This window comes from Trachemys scripta, chromosome 5 (assembly GCF_013100865.1).
Source record: "Trachemys scripta elegans isolate TJP31775 chromosome 5, CAS_Tse_1.0, whole genome shotgun sequence".
Classification (NCBI taxonomy): Eukaryota; Metazoa; Chordata; order Testudines; family Emydidae; genus Trachemys; species Trachemys scripta.
Window position 1 is genome coordinate 78,592,907 of NC_048302.1, and position 17,786 is coordinate 78,610,692.

Below are 17,786 nucleotides of genomic sequence, written 5' to 3' on the forward strand. Positions count from 1 at the left end.
GGTCCACTGAATTAGTGGGTACATAGGGCCATACATTTCATTTCAGATACAATACAATTTGCTGTACATTACTTAGCAGCAAATCATTTAAAGGATAAATGATATTTCGCCCATAGATAAAGACTGGGAGAACGGAAACTGCTTAATAAATTGTGTTTGCTCATCCCTGAAACAGGCCTCTTTGTGTAGTGATTAGGAAGGAGCAAATGTTCCATAAAACCAAATGCTTAGAACACTGATGTTTTATCACGGACAGCAATTAGGAGCCCTATTGGTGGGGATACTTTTGCTTTTATGTTTCCACTCAGATAAACTCCGCCTGCATTTTAGCTTTCTTATTTTTTGCATCCTCACAGATAAAGTGATAGATGATTATTCACAACAGAGGACTTTCCTGCTTTCTATGGTCTTAATTACTAACTTTTTAGATTAGCTTTTCTTGAACACTGAGCTTCATACATAGCTTCAGCATCCTCCCTTTCATATTTCCATGTTTTAGACCCAAAATTCATGTCTCATAATGGTCTGATTCTTATGAGGAAAGTGTAGTCCTGCTTGTTAGCTAGATGGCACTTGTTTTGTATATGAATGTCTGTTTGGATTAATTTTTATTTTTGATCAGAAGGCAAATTGTATCTCCCAGTACCAAGCACAATGAATCTGGCCTACCTCTCTGTGACCGTTAGAGCATCCCAAATTTTTCCTGATCAGAACCTGCAACAAATTTCCAAGATCCACTATCCACTGCTAAGCAAAGTTGCCCCATACTATACCCTAACAAAAATCAAATGTTGGGAGGTCACATAATTCTGAGTGTAAAAACTGTATGGAATATGCACCCTTAGTAGTTTTAAACCATCACTTCTGCTTTGCCGCCTTTCTATATCTGTCTGTCCCAGCCCTTCTTTCTTCCCCTATTTCTGGATAATTCACCTTATGGAAAAATCTTGTAGAAATTAATAGAAAATTATACCTTTTTAACAGAGCTGTCGATTAATTGCTGATAACTCATGCAATTAACTCAACAAAATTAATCGTGCTGTTAAGCAATAGAATATCAATTGAAATTTATTAAATAGTTTTGGATGTTTTTCTACATTTTCAAATATATTGATTTCATTTACAAGACAAAATACAAAGTGTACAGTGCTCATATTATTATTTTTATTACAAATATTTGCACTGTAAACATGATAAAAGAAATAGTATTTTTCAATTCACCTCATTCAAGTACTGTAGTGCAATCTCTTTATTGTGAAAATGCAACTTACAAATGTAGATTTTTGTTGTTGTTACATAACTGCACTCCAAAACAAAACAATGGAAAACTTTAGAGCCTACAAGTCCACTCAGCCCACTTCTTGTTCAGCCAATCACTAAGACAAACAAGTTTGTTTACATTTACAGGAGATACTGCTGCCTGTTTCTTATTTACAATGTCACCTTAAAGTGTGAACAGGAGTTCACATGGCACAAGCGTTGCAAGGTATTTATGTGCCAGATATGCTAAACATTTGTATGCCCCTTCCATGCTTCGGCCACCATTCCAGAGGACATGCTTTCATGCTGATGATGCTCGTTAAAAAAGTATTTTTTTAATTAAATTTCTGACTGAACTCCTGGGGCAAGAATTGTATGTCTCCTGTTCTGTTTTACCCGCATTCTGCTACATATTTCATATTATAGCAGTCTTAGATTATGACCTGTTCGTTTTAAGAACACTTTCACAGCAGATTTGACAAAATGCAAAGAAGGTACAAATGTGAGAGTTCTAAAAATAGCTACAGCACTCGACCCAAGGTTTAAGAATCTGAAGTGCCTTCCAAAATCTGAGAGGGACGAGATGTGGAGAACGCTTTCAGAAATCTTAGAAGAGCAACACTCCAATGCGGAAACTACAGAACCTGAACCACCAAAAAAGAAAACCAACTGTCTGTGGGTGGCATCTGACTCAGATGATCAGGGGTGCAAGTAGGGCAGTACCCTCCAATATACAGTACCGGCAAGAGATTTTTAGCAGGTACGGGGTAGTGGAAATACTTGGGACTAGCCTCCCTCCCCCCGGAGGGTGGGACCAGCACTCTGCTCCTTAAAGGAGCAGAACACGGCTAGGGAGAACATTCATTCTTTATATGGCTTTAATAGCACAAAACATATGCTAACAAACTTAAACAAAGGCTTTGTTTAAGTTTGTTATCATATGTATTGTGCTGTTACATTGGTCAGGAGTCCTCAAAAAGGGAGAGGTGGGGGGGACGAAATGTGTTTAAACAGTGTTTTTTATTCTGTTTCTCCCCATTGAGCTGAACTATCCATGGCATCCATGTTGCATCACATCAAGTCCAAATCATTAGACGAATGCCTCTGCTTGCACTGACCAGACGATGTTTGGATTCTGTCAGCCCAGTTCTGCAGCCTGATGGGAATCAGGTGTTGTCCCCAGTGTACATAGAATTCTTCTTTGCAGCCAAACTAGTGTAACATGCATTTTGTTAACTGGAACTGGAGCAGCAAAACAAAGAAAACAAATGCCTCATTTTCCAGCTTTGTGGATGAGAGAACTATAAGTGAAGATTATAATTGCGGACACTGACAACCTTAAACCACCCAGCTGCCTCAGACATCTGCCAAGAACTTTGCTGAAAATATGTTCCTCATCTTAACAACGGAGCTAAGACTTATCACACATCTGCCCACCTTTATTCAAAAGAAGCTCCTTCTGATCTGACAGCTCAAGCATTGTCAGTTTTATCCAGAACAATTTACAAACTTGGAACCTAATCCTGTAAACCCTTAATCATTTGATCAATCCCATTGAAGACAATGGGACTATTTGCGTGACTATGGACCACTTTTGTGGGCTGGTAAGAGTTTCAGGAGTCTGTTCCTATAAAGGAAGTTGAATCCCCTATTGAAATGCAATGTTTGGGTACAATATCATAAAGCAGTTTAGGATACACTTCTACTTAAAATTTGTCTTTTAATAATTCATACATACGCTGAAATGATATATATATATATATAAAGGGGAGTATCAGAGGGGACAGGGAGAGTGTGGGGGCCCTGGGCTGGGGGTGGGGTGGGGAGGAGTCACATGGAGGGTAACGTGGGGAAGTCACGTGCCCCCCACCTTGTGTCCCTCCCATGAGTGCAGTACCAGCAAGAAATTATTTCTACTTGCACCACTGCAGATAATGAAAATGAACATACGTTGGTCCGCACTGCTTTGGATCATTATCGAGCAGAAACTGTCGTAGGCATGGACGCATGTTTTCTGGAATGGTGGTTGAAGCATGAAGAGACATATGAATCTTTAGCGCATCTTGCACATAAATATCTTGTGACTCCAGCTACAACAGTGCCATGCGAATGCCTGTTCTCACTTTCAGGTGACGTAAAAAAGAAGCAGGCAGCATTATCTCCTGCAAATTGTGACCAAACTTGTTTGTCTGAGCGATTGGCTAAAGTAGGACTCAGTGGACTTGTAGGCTCTAAAGTTTGACATTATTTTATTTTTGAGTGCAGTTATTTTTTTGTACATAATTCTACATTTGTAAGTTCAACTTTCATGATAAAGAGATTGCACTACAGTACCTGTATTAGGTGAATTGAAAAATACTATTTCTTTTTTTTTTTTTACAGTGCAAAATTTGTAATAAAAAATAACAATATTAAGTGTGCACTGTACACTTTGTATTCTGTGTTGTAACTGAAATCAATATATTTGAAAATGTAGAAAACATCCAAAAATATTTAAAGAAATGGTTTAACAACGCGATTTTATTTTTTTAATCGCAGATAAATCACGATTAATTTTTTTAATCGCTTGACAGCCCTACTTTTTAATGTTAACAGCTCCATAGAATTTAAAAGAGCATTCTATACCCTGCTAGGGAAGTCTATAAAATGGTTAAAAAAAAATCTCATTCTTTATTATATTCTATTGTATTTAGAGTGAATTCTATAGAACCCTATTACTTTTCCATAGAATCCTATTAGCTTAAGGGTCACCTTGGCCCCGCCGTTAAAGTAGATGTTTTCATTGGGATTATTCATATGCTTACAATTAAGCATCTGCTTAAGTGCTTTGCCATAATAACTCTACCTAAGATGCGTGCTGTAAGGGCTATAGATAATTGAAATATTATAGCAATCCTAATCTGTGAGTGAAATCCTGGCACTACTGAAGTCAATGGCAAAACGCCCCATGATTTCACTAGGGACAGGATTTCACTCATGGTGCCTAGCAGCAGGTGCCACAGGTAAAACACATTCATAGATGCACTACTAACTCTCCAGGATATGCAGCACGATCAATGGAAAAAAGTAGGTACATTCCAAAATCGGTTAGTTTTCTGCTGGGCATAGTATATATGTCCCATGCCCATCTCTTCCTCAGAGAACATTGCTCAAAAACAACACACTCAGCATAGAGTGAAAGAGATGGTAGAGGTCTCCCTTAGAGAAAAGTCCTGTGGCATGCAATAGAAAATGATAAGATTTCCATAGGTTTTTTTAAGCTTCCTATAGAATTTAAGAGAATTATATCCATGCTATAAAATCCTGTAGGATGTTTAAAAAAATAAAAGCCTTTACAAATTATTAAATTCTATAGAGCAATTTCTATAAATGACTATTACATTTCTACAGAAGCTTATTGGTTTCATACGTGTTAAATTCCACAGTGCATTTCCATAAAAATAGGCTTTGGTTTTGAGTGCTCATAAAGTAGGCACTGCTGCTGGTAGCAAATATTTGTGTAATTGGGCCCACAGAACAATGTTTCAATACAAAGTTTCCTGCTTTGCTCAGTAACATAGCAGTGATTTGGCTAATTTCTCTGACTGTCAGCATGTGGAACATAAACCATCTTGTGTTGCCATTTTGGTCTGTTCCTGTGAAGTGTTGTCCTTTCTCTCGAATGTTGTTATGCAGCATTGTGCTAGGAGGACGTGACTGTGGTGTGATGGGATGAGATAAAGTGGCAGGGAGCCTGAACAAGTGGGTCAGCTTCTCCTGCTGTGCCCACCGATACTGGAGATTTCCAGCTCTGTGATTCTGATGTGTGATCCTCTAGTAAATCATATGTATATAAAAGTATGTTAATGCTATGCTTGGACTACAGTGTTAAAATGATAAAAAGTCACAAAGTGAAAAGTTAAGTGCCTTGCATATGTGTATTTGTAACTTGCCCATGGGGCATATATGTAACATTTCCATCTGATAGCGATGATGTTTGTGGTGGTGTTGTAGCTATGTTGGTCCCAGGATATGACACAAGGTGGGGGAGGTAATAACTTTTTTTGGACCAACTTCTGTTGGGGGAAGGGATAAGCTTTTGAGCTTCACAGAGCTCTTCTTCAGGTCTGGAAAAGGTAACCAGAGTGTCAATGCTGGGAGGCAATGAAAAGTGCTTGTTCTTACTCTATACACCGTATGTGTTTCCTAAGCAGACTGAGTGTTTCCTATTAAAAGTAAAGGTTCAGTTATTTCCTGTTGTGTTTGTAAGCTAAAGCATTAATAGTTACTTTAATATAATCTTTAGCATGTGCATATTTTAATCAAAAATATTAAAAAATTAAATAGAATTGACATGTGTGAGTGTTAAAAAACCTACTTGCAATTGTTGTTTCCATTTCATACCTGCAAGGTATTCCAGAATCATCCTACAGTGCTGTCCATAATTTTTAAAGATGCAACATTAGATGGTGGTTTTGAGGAACTGCATTGAGAGATACTAACCAGGCCAGTAATACATATTAACTTTCTTCTTTGCTTTCGTCATGGTGACCCACAAAGGCTCCGATCCATTCCACCAAAGAGGTAACAGGCTCTCTTTATTCACACCAATGTCAAAAGATGTATTTGTACTTGGGTCCCACATGTAGTTTCCAGTCATCTGATGGACTTCACAGTGGCGACCTAAAAAGGAAAAGAGTGTGTTTAGATTCTCATTCTTAGCACTTATCTGCCACTTTCTATTTCCAAAGTACTGGAAAAACAATAGCTAATGAATCTTCACAATGCCTTGGTGAATTAGGCAAGATAATAGTTATTCTTCCCATTTTACAGATGTTAAACTCTTGAAAATAGTGGCTTCTAATTCTGGGTGCCTCAGTTTTTGGGTCCCTAATCTTTATACACATAGGGCCTGGGCTTTCAGAGATACTGTGAACCAGCAGCTCCCTTTGACCTTATTTGGAGTTGTGGATATTCAACCTTTCTGAAAATCTAGTCCTAGTGATCAGAGACACCGAGGCCCCTTTACCTAGAGGGCCCTTTACATTTACCCATTTTAAGGTTTCCTTACATTGCCAGAGTGGTGTAAAGGGGCCTAAGTATAAATGAGAATGAGGTTCTACAGTAGGGCACATAAGTGGCATACACAATTAGAAGCCAGTTTAAAAATCTCTGGGCCCGTGACTTACCTAAGGCAACATGGTGAGTCAGCAGCAGAGCCAGGATTAAAACTCAAGAGCTTTCTTCCAGTTGGGATTGACTCAGCCATGGTAACCCACTCCTATAGATCCTCTCTGGCCTCATGTGTATAATGTACACCCTGCATTACTTAGCCCAGATAGCTGCTTTCAACCACCTGAAAGGGGGTTCCAAAGAAGATGGATCTAGACTGTTCTCAGTGGTACCAGATGACAGAACAAGGAGTAATGGTATCAAGTTGCAGTGGGGGAGGTTTAGGAAAAACTTTTTGACTAGGAGGGTGGTGAAGCACTGGAATGGGTTACCTAGGGAGGTGGTGGAATCTCCTTCCTTAGAGGTTTTTAAGGTCAGGCTTGACAAAGCCCTGGCTGGGATGATTTAGTTGGGAATTGGTCCTGCTTTGAGCAGGGGGTTGGACTAGATGACCTCCTGAGGTCCCTTCCAACCCTGATATTCTATGATTCTATGATTCTAAGTGTTGCTTGATGGATGGTGCCAAAGCAAAGAAAAAATAATGGGAGGTAGCTTAGTCACAGAGATGTTCAAATCAACATTGCTTCACTTGAAATCTTTGTGACACAATTTGACTAGCATCCATTGGAGATGAGTTTACGGTATTTTGCCAAACAAGCTCAGTATAGTTTTTGATAGAAGTTTGTTGTAAATTTACCGTACAACAAAAGAAACTAGGTTCACATATTTCTTGATGGGTGTCTGTAATTTCCATGCATTACCAGAAGATAGAATACAGTATTTTAAAAGTTAATCACTAGCTTGGCTTTTTTAAAAGGCAATGTTCAAGATTAAGTTGCACTGAAAGTTCATGATTTACGCATCTTAAAAAAACAACAACTGATATATGTGTGAGACGCTTTCATCATTAGCCTGTGAGTCAGAGATATTGCAAGGACCAAGATAACAGGTTTTGATTATTGTGAGAACAAGTGTAGCAGTTTCAACTAAAATAACCTCAACATTATTTTTAAAATTAGATCTTTTGAGTGGAGGATTTCATATCCTTTGAGTACATATGGTTTTGAGAAGGGTTTTTAAATCACTTTCTCTACTATGTGTTATATATTGAATTAATGACACAAGCTATTTCTCCCCCAACCCGACCCCTGCACTTCTCCTCCCCGCCCCCCCCCCCCCCCCCCCCCCGAAAGTGGGAAAGTAGCATGCGGTTTATTTTCAATTTTAAGAATTTTATAACTTCAAAAAATTCCTCTTTTGAAAAAATGCCTGCTGGACCTCCCAAACAGTTGCACACCCAGCGTGATACATAATAGTTGCACTTCAGTGTCTTGTCTCTGGAAAGAGTTATTCTGGGAATAGCAATACAGGCATAGTCATGGAATGGGCCCAGTCCTGTGAGCTGCTGCATGAAGTGGCAATATTTCAGTAGCATTTCGAAGTGTCATAGCTGTGACATGAGGCACCCCTTGATGAATGATTTGTTCCACATACATCCAGTAGCGTGCAACTGGTTAAATGTTTTATGGTATCCTTCAAGTCTATTCCCTTGTAATGCACCTTCTGATCTCTCCTCCTCCGCATAGAGCCAAAATACTGTTGCCTTTTTTTGGCCTGAGTGGTCAGCCCATCTTCAGAGCTTGATGGGTTGTTTCCGTTAGGAACTGAAATTGATTATAGTAGTTTCTTGGGTGTAATCCTATTTATTTATAAAGAATGTACACAAAGTCCTGTTTCCTGAATGTGGTAGGAACAGACAGGAGCTATTTTCCTTGTTCCTAATTCCCATTCGGCCCAAAAGAAGCTCTCTCTCTTGGCTTCCTCTCAGGGCTCACCAGCGCTTCTATTGTGGTCTCCTGGCTGCTTTTCTGTTTTTGGCTTTCTCCTTCTGACACACACAGAGACATGAAGCTGCAATCCAATCTGTTCCCAGTCTCTGCATTTGCTCTCAGTTCTAGCCATTGGCCTTAAGGCTCCGCTTCTACTGCAACCATATCATGCTGTTCTGTGACTTGGGCAGTGGAGTTTATTGTTTCAGCTATCACTAAACCAGGCGGCATTTAATTGCTCCATTTAGGCTGAATGAAAGGCAGCTAACATGCTCATCAGCTTCACTGAGGTCTGTGATTGCCCATAGGTCATAGACATACTTATTGCTATCTACAAACTCCCTCCATTATAACAGTAGAAACAGCCTTTGTATGGGGAAACTATGCATAGGGTTGGGGGAAGAAATCCACCCCCTTCCTGGTCTGTCTCCAACTCGCTTGTGAGACTGTGCAGAGTCTGCATGAAGTCCATCCCCGGTGCATACAGGGCCTCCATCTCCATAACCAACCTCACTCGTTGTAGTAGAATAGAGTGGCAGTTCTGATTCCTGAAGTTTGTGCCACTGGGTGCTCATCCCGCTAAGTAAATTTTGAGCTTGTGAATGGTGCCAGCCTGAAAGCTCTAGAGAGTTAACACTTCTGTTTATCCACAGAACAGTCGCAATACCAACAGCAGTAGCACATGCTTCCTGATATCATTCCACCCCTGTATTACCCTGCATAGGAGCAACCACTCCCGCAACTAGGAAGAGTAGTTCAGTCTCCAGATCCATTCAGGCCTGGCCTGTGTTGGAAGCTGGTAGCCAGATTGTCTATTTGTGCCATTTGCAATCACTTTCTGTGTAATATGATCTCTTCACTGGGAACAGGACTAAGGCTACCAAAGAGCCTTCATATAACAATGATCTTCAGCCTCCATGGATTTGGGTTGGATTTGAACCCATGATTTAGGGGTTTAAGGGTCAATATACTATTGCTGTCAGTTTATCCACCTATCTGGTAGGTAGAATAATACTTTCCTAACAGGGTTGCTGTGAGGTTTAATTAATTGTTTGTTAAACAGAGAGCAGAGAATTATTCAGATCAGTGAGAAGTTCACATTGCTATGGATTCAAATTTTTTTTTTTTAACTGCAAGCTCAACAAGGCCATGGGACATCAGTTTTCATTCTCAAAGCTCCCATCACATTTTATAAAGGAACTTTGTATTCTGCAAAAATCTACAGAATGCGCTGGACTCTGCAGAGTTTCCACATAAAATCATAGGACCGGAAGAGACCTCGAGAGGTCATCTAGTCCAGTCCCCTGCACTCATGACAGGACTAAATATTGTCTAGACCAGGACTAAGTATTGTCTAGAACTTTTTGGCCCGAAGGCCACATCGGGGTTGCGCAACTGTATGGAGGGCCGGGTAGGGAAGATTGTGCCTCCCCAAACAGCCTGGCCCCCGCCCCCTATCCTCCCCCTCCCACTTCCTGCCCCCTGACTGCCCTCCTCAGAAACCCCAACCCATCCAACCCCCCCCTGCTCCTTGTCCCCTGACCACCCCCACTCCCTATACAATCCCCTGCTCTCTGTCCCCTGACTGCCCCGCCCCCTATCCACATCCCCGCCCCCTGACAGCCCCCCGGGGACTCCCACCCCCTATCCAACCGCCCTCTGCTCCTCATCCCCTGACCACCCCCTCCCAGGACCCCCCCGCCCCAACTGCCTCCCACCCCCTTATCCAACTCCCCCACTCCCTGTCCCCTGACTGCCCTCCTGACCCCTATCCACATCCCCACCCCCCAACAGGCCCCTTGGGACTCCCACTGACCGCCCCCCCCGAAACTCCACCCCATCCAACCGCCCCCTCCTCCCTGACTGCCCCGCAGAACCCCCTGCTCCCTTAGCCAACAACCCCGCTCTCCGCCCCCTTACCAGCAGCAGGAGCTCGTAGCCGCGACACCCGGCCAGAACCAGCTGTGCTGCCCATGCTGCCCTGCAGGAGCGGCGGGCCAGAGTGCAGCCCACGCGGTGGCGTGGCTGCCGGAGGAGGGGGCACAGTGGGGGAGGGGCTGAGGACTAGGCTCCCCGGCCGGGAGCTCAGGGGCCGGGCAGGATGGAAGTTTGCCGTAGTTTGCCCATGTCTGGTCTAGACCATCCCTGACGGGTGTTTGTCTAACCTGCTCTTAAAAGTCTCCTATGATGGAGATTCCACAACTTCACTAATGTCCAACCTAAACCTCTGTTGCTGCAATTTAAAAATATGCAGATGTTCATGCTCCTACAATAAACTATTACAATACACCCATAATGGGTGATGGTGGGGAAACTGAAGTTTCAAACTTGCAATAGATTTTATTATAAGGAGTAAGCACAAAAGATCATTTAAAATATTTTTCAGATTCATAGATTTTTTAAGGCCAAAAGTGACCCTTAGATCACCTAGTCTTCCCTCCTGCTTAATACAAGCCATAAGTAGAGCCCTGCAAATCTGCAGTTATCCGCTTTATATCGTGGATATCCACAGACCATGGTTGTGGATCACAGATCAGATGTGGATACAAATTTTGTATCTGTGCAGGGCTTTAGCCTTAAGATTTCACCTGTTGCCCTGAATAGAGCTCAATAACTTGTTTGACTAATATATTTTTTCCAGAAAGGCATCCAGTCGTGAGCTAAAGACATCAAGAGATGGAGAATCCATCATCTCCCTTGGTAGTTTATGCCACCATTAGCACTGTAAAAATGTATGCCTTATTTCTAATTTGATTTTTGTGTGGCTTTAACCTCCATTGATTCTTGTTATGTCTTTCTCACTAGATTAAAGAGCCCTTTAGTTCCTGGTATTTTCTCCCTGTGAAGGTACATGGTAATCAAGTCACCTCTTATACTTCATTTTGATAAGCTAAACAGATTAAGTTCTTTAAATCTTCTACCGCAAGGCATTTTCTCAAGCCAAAGAAAATGAATAGTGGTGATCTTTTTAACGACTGGCACCTGGCAAAATTACATCACTGCTTTTAGATGGCTATGAAAACAACATGCTGTATTGTTATTATCACTGCTGTTGCATCCCTATATAATTAAACATTAACTGGACAATCTCAAGAGGAGCAATGGGGCAAAAGGCAGATGCCGTATGCAGATGTCAGTAAAATAAAGTGACTGTAATGGCAGTACAAAAACATCCCTTTGCCAAGCAACAGAAAAAAACGAAGAGGAGATAATTCCCAAGAATATAGTGGCTACCATACACTTTGGGAAGGTTGTCAGCAAAAGCATTTGCACGTTTACATGCTACAACTAATTTAGGATGCTACATTTATTTTCTGTATTTAGCTCTCTTCCAAGCACCTTTCCCCCATTGGCTCTAGGCACTTTTGCCAGCCAACAGCAAAATATACTGACCCCAAGGATGAAATTTAAAAAATCCGCAATCAACTGCCCCAAACAGCACCCACTCCAAAATCACTACCCTTGCTCATTCAGTAGCGACCTGGATTCATGGGCTATACCCCAGATCATTAAATAGCTCAAGTTGCTCCAAGAATGAGGCTACTGACACAGACCTGATCTGGCCTACATTAAAATCTATTTCCATTGACTTCAATGCATGTTGGGTCAGATCATTACTAAGTAGCACTTCACATAGAAAACACTGGCTTCCAGTTTGTTTCTGGGTGGAGTTTAAGATGTTGGCTTTGACCTGTAAAGCCCTAAACTACTTCAGAAAATGCATCTCTCCTGTATGATGCCACTGTCATTGCAGTTGAAGGAGGGACGTGAGCTAACAGCCTCCCATTTCTTTTAGGAGGCTTTGACTGTGTAAGTCACTGCCCCCCACTTGTCTAACAAAGTGCTGATTAGTTTATGTTTAAGATATGCTTCAAGCCTCGTTTAATTTCTCAGGATTCTCTTGAGGGGTGTTGTGTGATTAGATGGGGGAAGGAAGGTCATGAGTTTGAGTTTCACCTCTTGTGACAGTCCTCGCTCAGTGGTTAGTTGGTAGGGTAGCATTGCCTAATGGTCAGGGCTTAGGCCCATGACTTCCACGGGGGTGGTTGTTGCTAGGGGCTCTGACTCAGAGCCCTTTGAAGGCTATCGTGCTCTGACAGCCAGGGTATGCATAAGGCTACCCTCCCTGGGCCACTTTCCATCACCCCCGGTGATTGTCCCAAAGTCGCCATCTGGGTTAAGGTGGCGTGAAGGATGTCCGCACACCCCAAGGCAGCCTCTGGCAGCTGTGTGTAGTGTGGTAGCTCTCTTGGGCGGCAACTGCCTTTTCCTGCGGTATGGCCCACCCTCTTAGGCCACATCAGTCCTAGGGCTTTCCCTTGCTGGGGTAGTCCAAACAAAATAAAGGTGATTAACAAAGTCTGGAGTTTGTATGAGAGAGGGGAATGCTTCCCTCTCAGGCTGTCTCTGTAGGAGGTCCTCCCTTCCCTCAGAGAGGGCAGTTGTCTAAGGGAGAGATTCTGCCTTTCCCTCAGCTCTTCTCTGCTGGAGCTGATGGTTGCAGGTCTGCTCTCTTCCCTGGTCTACCCCCAAATGAGCTGCTCCCCTTCCTTTTAATGCCTCTGGTTGGTGCACTTCCTACAGGTGTGGAGGAGTGGGACTGGCTGAGCCCAGAGTAGTTCCTGAATCCCTGGTTGACCAGTGTGGGATTTGTATACCCGTCACACTTCTATTTGATGAGAAAAGTACCATTTCTCCATCTGAAAGGAATGATACATTTCTCACCAAGCCCAGATGAAACTTAGGGCTGGGCTATCTTAGAAAATTAGATCGATTCACCTATGTTGCTCAGGGTTATGAAAAATCCCCCGCCCCCCTGAATGATGTACTTAACTGACCTAAGTACCCATGTAGACAGTATGAAATTCTTGCTTCAGCCTAGCTACTCCCTTTTGGGGAGGTGGATTTACTACAGTGATGGGAAAACCATGCTGCAGCTGTGCCACTGTAGAGTTTTAAGTGTAGACAGACCCAAACTGTTTTTGCCAGAGGTGATAATAAATACCTGTTTGCAGTGTTGTAGCCATGTCAGTCCCAGGATATTAGAGGGACAAGGTGGGTGAGATAATATCTTTTATTGGACCAACTTCTGTTGGTGAAATAGACATGCTTTTGAGCTTATACAGAGCTCTTCTTCAGGTCAGATACCTAAGCAGCAATGGTTCTATGAACACTACCAAATTGCTAACCTAAGAGACAAATCAGTGGTGCACCCTGTCATTAAGGGATGCTGATATAATCTCTGCCATCTCTTCCTGTTGCGTTTCCCAAACTACCAGTATTTCCTTGGTCTTGTGTAGACTGCGCCTCAGCCAGCTGGTCCGCATCCAATACCCAGTTTCAGTCAGGCACTGGGTAAGCCACCCCACTCCATCAGGCAGGTTAGATGAAATGGAGCCAGAGCTGGATATAGTAGTCACCATATTGAAGACACCATAGTATATCGATTCAGTGTCCTTCTAAACAAACAAACACACACACACACATATATATATAAAAGAAAGGAGAAACCTAGGGTTCCTCACATGAAAGGGCAGAAAAAGCAGTTGCCCAAAGCTAGCCTCTAGATCTCTCTCAAAGAAAGGAACGAGTCACTCAAGCAATCCTTTGTGACTTTCTTTTAGATTTGCATAAAGGTTTCCCTGCAGCTGGGGTGAAGTCGGTACAGTATATGCTTTCTTCTGAGTCCCTTACCATGCAGATAGAATAAAAGGAAACACCAGGGAATAATACAGTCACAGTGTAATGGAGGGCATAGATCCCATCCTGGGTGGGGCAGGGAAAGAGTTAAAGCTCTCTGTCTGAACAGCTGCTAACCCTTAATGCAGGGTTTTCCAGGGAACTAAGCCAGGAGGGACATGTGGTGGGGCTCAACCTAAGGAAGTTTCTAAATTCCAAAGTGGCCTATCAGAGGAATGTGCTCTGGGGTGTATGGCAGTCTGACCTAGACTACAGGGGTGAAATCCTGGCCCCACTGAAGTAATTGGCAAAACTCCTGTCTTCAGTGGTCACAGGATTTCACTCCAGACCTTCCCCATATGAGGGAGAGAACAGGCTAAAGTAAGGCTCATTTTTTAGAAAGGGTTTGCACTTTGGCTGCACATGGCTGATTTTTTATTTAGAAAAACTGGGCTGACAGAAGTTCTGTCACCACTATTTATTTGCTTCTTTTGTTTTGTGCTTTGGTCTCTCTGACCTGCAAAAGTTAAGCCTAACCCAACAGGGCTGTCGCTTCTACAGTAGCAAAAGATACATGTCCCCTGTTTAGCAATAGGAGTGGGTAGTGGTTCAGATGAAACTTGGGCTGGTGCTTAGTCCTCAGTCTGAAATGAACTTGATTTTTTGACAATTTAATTATAAAATCTTCAGTAAAAGTATGTATAAAACAAGCCCTGCATGTGCCTCCGCACTTTTTAGTTTCCAGTGGTATTTCTGTTTCCGACAAACATAGCTGACACTGAGACCCACTGGAATTTCTTTATTATTACTTATCACTTGTATTACAATAGTGCCTAGAGTCTCCCCCTCCCCCCAAGTAAAACTGGGGGAGGTTGTGCTAGGCATTGTGCACATGCATAGTGAGACATATCTCCTGTCCTATTACAGCCTAAATAGGCAAAACTAACAAAGCCTGGGAGGGGAAACAAAGAGAATCCACTTGCCAAGTTCACACATCAGTCTGGGAATTGAAAGCAGTTCTTGACTCCAGTCCAATACCCTAACCACTAGAGCACACTGCCTCTTCAGTTCTTGCTAGAGCCTTTTCTCCCACTGTTTCTAGGTCCTAGGGAACTTGATCAGCAGTACTGGAATTCCTAAATATTTAGGAAACAAACCTAAAAACTTGAGATGGATCCAGAATTAGGCCTTGCCATCTCCAATTTATGGGAAGTTCAGATCTGGATACAAATGGTGCTGGTCTGATTTTGACATGCATTCCCAATGGGCAAGTGCAAATCAGGGATTTACTTATGTGCGTCTAACAGTGCATGTGCAAAGTGAGCAGACACTTGTGTTGCCTACAATGTTACAAAAATGAGAACTGTGCCTCAGGTCTCTCTAATAGAACAAACCAATCTGGAATATTGAATCTGAAAACCTCCTCACCTCTCCCAGTCTGGGGATGTTTGGAATCAGAGCTCTATTACACAGGCCAGTCCCTATGCTGTACTCTGTAGAGGTTTGCCTAGAACCAGTTGGACTAGCAAGTATCTATTTTTATAAACTGCACTTGACATATCTCCCAATATCCCATTTATGGGGGCCCCAGGCAAAAATGACACCTGCACGATGTGAACAGACAATGTGTGGCCCCAGAAGAGCTTGTTAATGAAGATTTTACAATACTGTTATGATCCCCCAAAATCAAGCTGAGCTACAGGAGACATTTCACTAGCCTAGAATATACACAAATGTGCAGCACTGGTGGAAATCTTATGTCAAATGGATGAGAAAGAAAGCTCAGTAACATGCTTTCCATTTCTAAGGAGGATCCATTTGACCATGTGGCAGGGGATGTCATGAACCCTTACACTGGTGTATTAATGATTATAGTGGCTGTTGGTCTAAGGTCTATATTTTAAGAGGATTTAATGGATGCCTCTACTAAATGGTGTGTAAACTAGAAAGTATATGAACTTTTTTCAGTTTTCCAGTGGTTGAATGGTTATTATACTTTTAGCTCTGAATATATAAATACCTAGAGATATTAGTGTCCAGCTACTGCTACTATTAGTTGGTAACCGGCACATTCTTAGAAGTACCATAAATAGACAGATGTGCAATACAAGGTTTTAGGTACTGGATGAGTAAAAGGCTCCATGCTACAATTTGTGGCATATGAACTTATCTCTAGAGTTATACACATGTTTTCTGTTTTCCATTCTGGGGATGTTTTTCCAGTAAAAACAAACCCAAATGTTCACAACATTTTTGAGAGCCAAAGGGAAATATTTGGCACTCAGAACCATACCCTGTCTCAGACTGGTGGATGAACAACATGAGGCGTATACTTTATAGAATGCCTAGGTCAACAAAATTAAGAACCTCCCAAGACTTGGGAAGCCTTCGCAACTCCCATGGATAGCATTCCCCTACTTCCTCAGGCCCTGCCTTGATAATGTTGTAAGACTATGGCTATGTTGACACTACAATCAAGAAGAGTGAGTGAAGCTGGTTTAGACACACTTGAGCCGTGTAGTCTCAGCAGCATGGGAAGCACCACAGGTTAGCTGCTTGCATACGTACCTAGGGTTCTGGGCCAGGGTGTATTTGGGCTGGGGAGAGAGGTAGCTTGTGCCACTGCCTTATTGCCACTAGGTCAAAACTAGCTGACTGCAGTGTAGTTATATCCATAGATTCTCCTGTGGGGTAACCAGCCCTATGTTGTGGTGCTGCAAAGCCAGCTACAGTATGTGATTCACAGTATGCCATTTGAAATGTAACAGTACATCACTCAAGAAGGGGGGGGGGGACACTGTCAACTTAAAAATCATATGTCATAAACAAACACGTTAATGCTGTTGCTAATAATACCTTTGATTGTCAAAAGAGAAGGAAAACTTTAACATTCGAACTATTTGTCACTATGCTCTTTGTTCACCTTTTGCATGGCTCTCAGCATGGACAAAGTAAATTAGTGAAGTGAGTTTCAGTTTGGTTTATAACTGATTTCACTCAGCTTCTAAGTGCTCCAATGTTTGTGTTTGAGACACTGCATGGGTAACGTTTACATATTTAAAAACATGTTTTCTTTGATATTTCATTTGAGTCTTTAAAATATGAAACATTCTCTTGGCCCTGGTCTACACTACGAGTTTAGCAGCATTAAATCAATTTAACCCTGCACCCATCCACACGACGAAGCCATTTTTGTCGACTTAAAGGGCTCTTAAAATTAATTTCTGTACTCCTCCCCAACGAGGGGATTAGCGCTGAAATTGACCCTGCTGGGTCGAATTTGGGGTAGTGTGGACGCAATTTGACAGCATTGGCCTCCGGGAGCTATCCCAGAGTGCTCCATTGTGACCGCTCTGGACAGCACTCTCAACTCAGATGCACTGGCCAGGTAGACAGGAAAAGCCCTGCAAACTTTTGAATGAACTGAATGGGAGGTTCTGCATCTGATTGCTGTATGGGGAGATGAATCCATGCTATCCAAACTCTGTTCCAAAAGAGAAAATGCTGGAATATTTCAAAAAATCTCCAAGGGCATGATGGACAGAGGTTATAACAGGGACCCGCAGCAGTGCCGCATGAAACTTAAGGAGCTCAGGCAAGCCTACCAAAGAACCAGAGAGGCAAACAGCCGCTCCGGGTCAGAGCCCCAGACATGCCGCTTCTATGATGAGCTGCATGCCATTCTAGGGGGTGCCCCTACAACTACCCCACCCCTGTGCTTCCCTTCTCCTCCACCCCTCCCAGGCTACCTTGGCAGTTATCCCCGCATTTGTGTGATGAATTAATAAAGAATGCATGAATTTGAAACAACAATGACTTTATTGCCTCTGCAAGCGGCGATCAAAGTCGGGAGGGGAGGGCGGTTGG

The 17,786-nt window shown here is 42.5% G+C and overlaps 1 protein-coding gene across 1 annotated transcript in view; it reads right to left on the reverse strand.

The window, feature by feature from the left end:
* ENPP6 (ectonucleotide pyrophosphatase/phosphodiesterase 6) overlaps window positions 1–17,786 on the reverse strand; it is a 55,399-nt gene that overhangs the window by 26,373 nt on the left and 11,240 nt on the right. Inside the window, exon 2 of the mRNA XM_034771415.1 lies at window positions 5,743–5,922. Coding sequence (XP_034627306.1) covers window positions 5,743–5,922 — 180 coding nt within the window. The remainder of the gene's footprint in view (window positions 1–5,742; window positions 5,923–17,786) is intronic.